The sequence below is a fragment of the Nicotiana tomentosiformis genome, chromosome 9 (genome assembly GCF_000390325.3).
Source record: "Nicotiana tomentosiformis chromosome 9, ASM39032v3, whole genome shotgun sequence".
NCBI classification, from domain to species: domain Eukaryota; kingdom Viridiplantae; phylum Streptophyta; class Magnoliopsida; order Solanales; family Solanaceae; genus Nicotiana; species Nicotiana tomentosiformis.
The window spans coordinates 25,635,349-25,637,702 of NC_090820.1; the positions used below are offsets into that span (position 1 = coordinate 25,635,349).

Genomic DNA, 2,354 nt, shown 5'->3' on the forward strand with positions numbered 1-2,354 from the left:
CTAATAATATCTCTCCTAGATTAATTTAAAAAATACAGCTATAGTGATAAAATAAAATATGTACCTTGCTATCATGGTTGAGTTGTAACTTGCAAGAATATTTCACTCTTTCTAACACTCTAAGTTCATGCCACCAACGGTTCAAGAGAATCCACTGCCGAAAAGCCCTCTACATTGTAGTGAATTTATCTTGGTTATCTAAATTTAATTATTCACTTAGTATTTGTTACTTCAGTTTTCTCCCTTCTAGGTCTTGCATGTAAGTAGACTGATGGGCTTGGCCCACTCTATTATTGCATAGTAATTATTAAATTGTCATTTGACTAGTCATCATTAATTGGACCATCAACCAAGTATTGGTTCTAGGTACTTCATACCTATGCAAATAACAATTCCAATTAAAACAATATATGTACATGCATATTAATACCTATGAAAATTAAAAAAATTATAACTACCAAAATAACTTTAAAGTTCACTCTTAAGTTGTCGGGTTATTACATGACCGAACACAATTTGTTTATCAAATAGTTTAAAAAATAATTTGCCAAACATAAATTATTTTTCTCCAAAACTACTTATGAAATACTATATATGTTGATAAAATACTTTTCAAAGTAAGTAACTTTTAGAACTAAGGGATGGGCTGCTATTGATTATTGAAGTTTACAGAAATTGTATGTAGTTATAGCCGGAGTGACCACCGATATCTCATATAGCAATGAACAAGTGGATTAGGGCTTTTAAAATTTCAATTAGTTCATTCAAATATATATGTAGTAGTATTATAATACACTTTCACAACAAGTGGATTAAGGGTTTTGAAATTTCAGCCGATGATATTTACTATAAATTGGTCGTGCACACACCATAATTGTGCAACACAATTTCATACAACAATAACTATCACATATCAAAATAACTGCCATGGCTTCAACGAATATTTTCTTGATTTTCCTTTTGGCTGCATTAATCGTAACCCCCGTTGTTGTTGCCCAACTTGTTTCAATTCGTATAAGTGGGGTTGTACTTTGCAGCGTTAACGGCAATTTAGATGTCATCAACGGACTCACCCCCCAAGTTTTTTCTAGTAAGTTTTTTATTTTGTACGTAGACCTATTTTATATATATATATATATATATATATATATATATATATATACCAAAAGGGAACTCTCCCAAATCGAATAATAAATTAGCTCTATATATACACTAAATCATATGATAGATGTCGTAAGTGGCATTATTAACCTATTATATATGAGTATATATATACACTGTCAGATGATCCAAGAGATAACTACAAGTAAACTTTCTTAATATTTAGGCAGATTTAATGATTTGAAGTCTAAGAGAAATAACACTACATCTATTATTTCTTTCATAACAATGGGTGAGGATGGTATAAATATAGAGTAACATGAGGCGAATGAATCCTACACTCGCAGTCATAAGATGCATATGGCCCGATCATAAGAAGTTTCAGCATGTTGAACTGTATGATCATTTCATTTAAAAGTTTAAAAAGTGTGAGATAATATCTTTTTATTTACATAATCAAGTTTATTTCCAACATGTTTGCTAAAATGCTAAGTTGACCTAATTGCGTAAATAACATTAACATCATTTAACATTGCAGATGCATCGGTGCAATTACGGTGTGGAACAAGAAATGTTGTATCAAGTACAATAACAAATGGATCGGGAGTATTTTCCTTGGTGGTGGATCCTCGTGTAAATACTTTGCTATTGCTATTGTTGAACTGTCGTTTAGTAGTTGTAACTCCACTCTCAACATGTAACGCGAGCTTACCATCTGTTGGGCTTTTGGTGTCATCCTTGAACCTTGTAAATATCAGTAATGGCGGTGTCGGCGGTCTTACTAATATCGGTTTAGGTCCTACTGGTTTTATACTTAATCGTAACCTCATTTTATAGTGAACGAGCTAGCCTGCTAGTGCTTAATTAGTACTACTACTGTGCATCAGCTAGTTAACCTTCCTGGCCAGCTGTTTACTGCATGAATAAGGACAGTTGTTTCCACTAGTGAATAAAGTGCAAATAATATTTGCAAAGTCTTATATTGGAGCCATCTAATCGTATTGCGTGTGTTTTTATTTAGTTTATAGCTTTGTCTTATTTATTACCCCTTCTTATATTTTGTTTCATACATGCGGAAATGACTATAGAATGAGCTTCGACCTAACGGCTCTACATAATAAGGACACATGAAATAAGAATGAAGGGACATAAAAAGAGAAAATAATAAAAACGGGATAAGATAAAATTAAGGAAGAGACTGTAAGATGATAATGTAGGTCAAACGATAAGATTATAAATACTAATAAAAATAA

At 31.9% G+C, this 2,354-nt stretch overlaps 1 protein-coding gene across 1 annotated transcript; it reads left to right on the plus strand.

Annotated features, from left to right (window-relative positions):
• The first annotated feature begins 889 nt into the window (after positions 1 to 889).
• On the plus strand, positions 890 to 2,126 carry LOC104094346 (phylloplanin-like). Its single transcript, XM_009600270.4, has 2 exons — positions 890 to 1,090; positions 1,640 to 2,126. Exons 1-2 carry the CDS (start codon positions 928 to 930, stop codon positions 1,936 to 1,938), a joined length of 462 nt encoding a protein of 153 aa, XP_009598565.1. The 5' UTR covers positions 890 to 927; the 3' UTR covers positions 1,939 to 2,126.
• Positions 2,127 to 2,354: the final 228 nt, after the last annotated feature.

What these genes read in the sequence shown, in the direction of transcription:
- LOC104094346 (XM_009600270.4), top strand. Translation starts at nt 928, where the DNA reads ATGGCTTCAACGAATATTTTCTTGATTTTCCTTTTGGCTGCATTAATC. An exon ending in CACCCCCCAAGTTTTTTCTA is followed by an intron (nt 1,091 to 1,639) that starts GTAAGTTTTTTA and finishes TTAACATTGCAG; the next exon opens with ATGCATCGGTGCAATTACGG.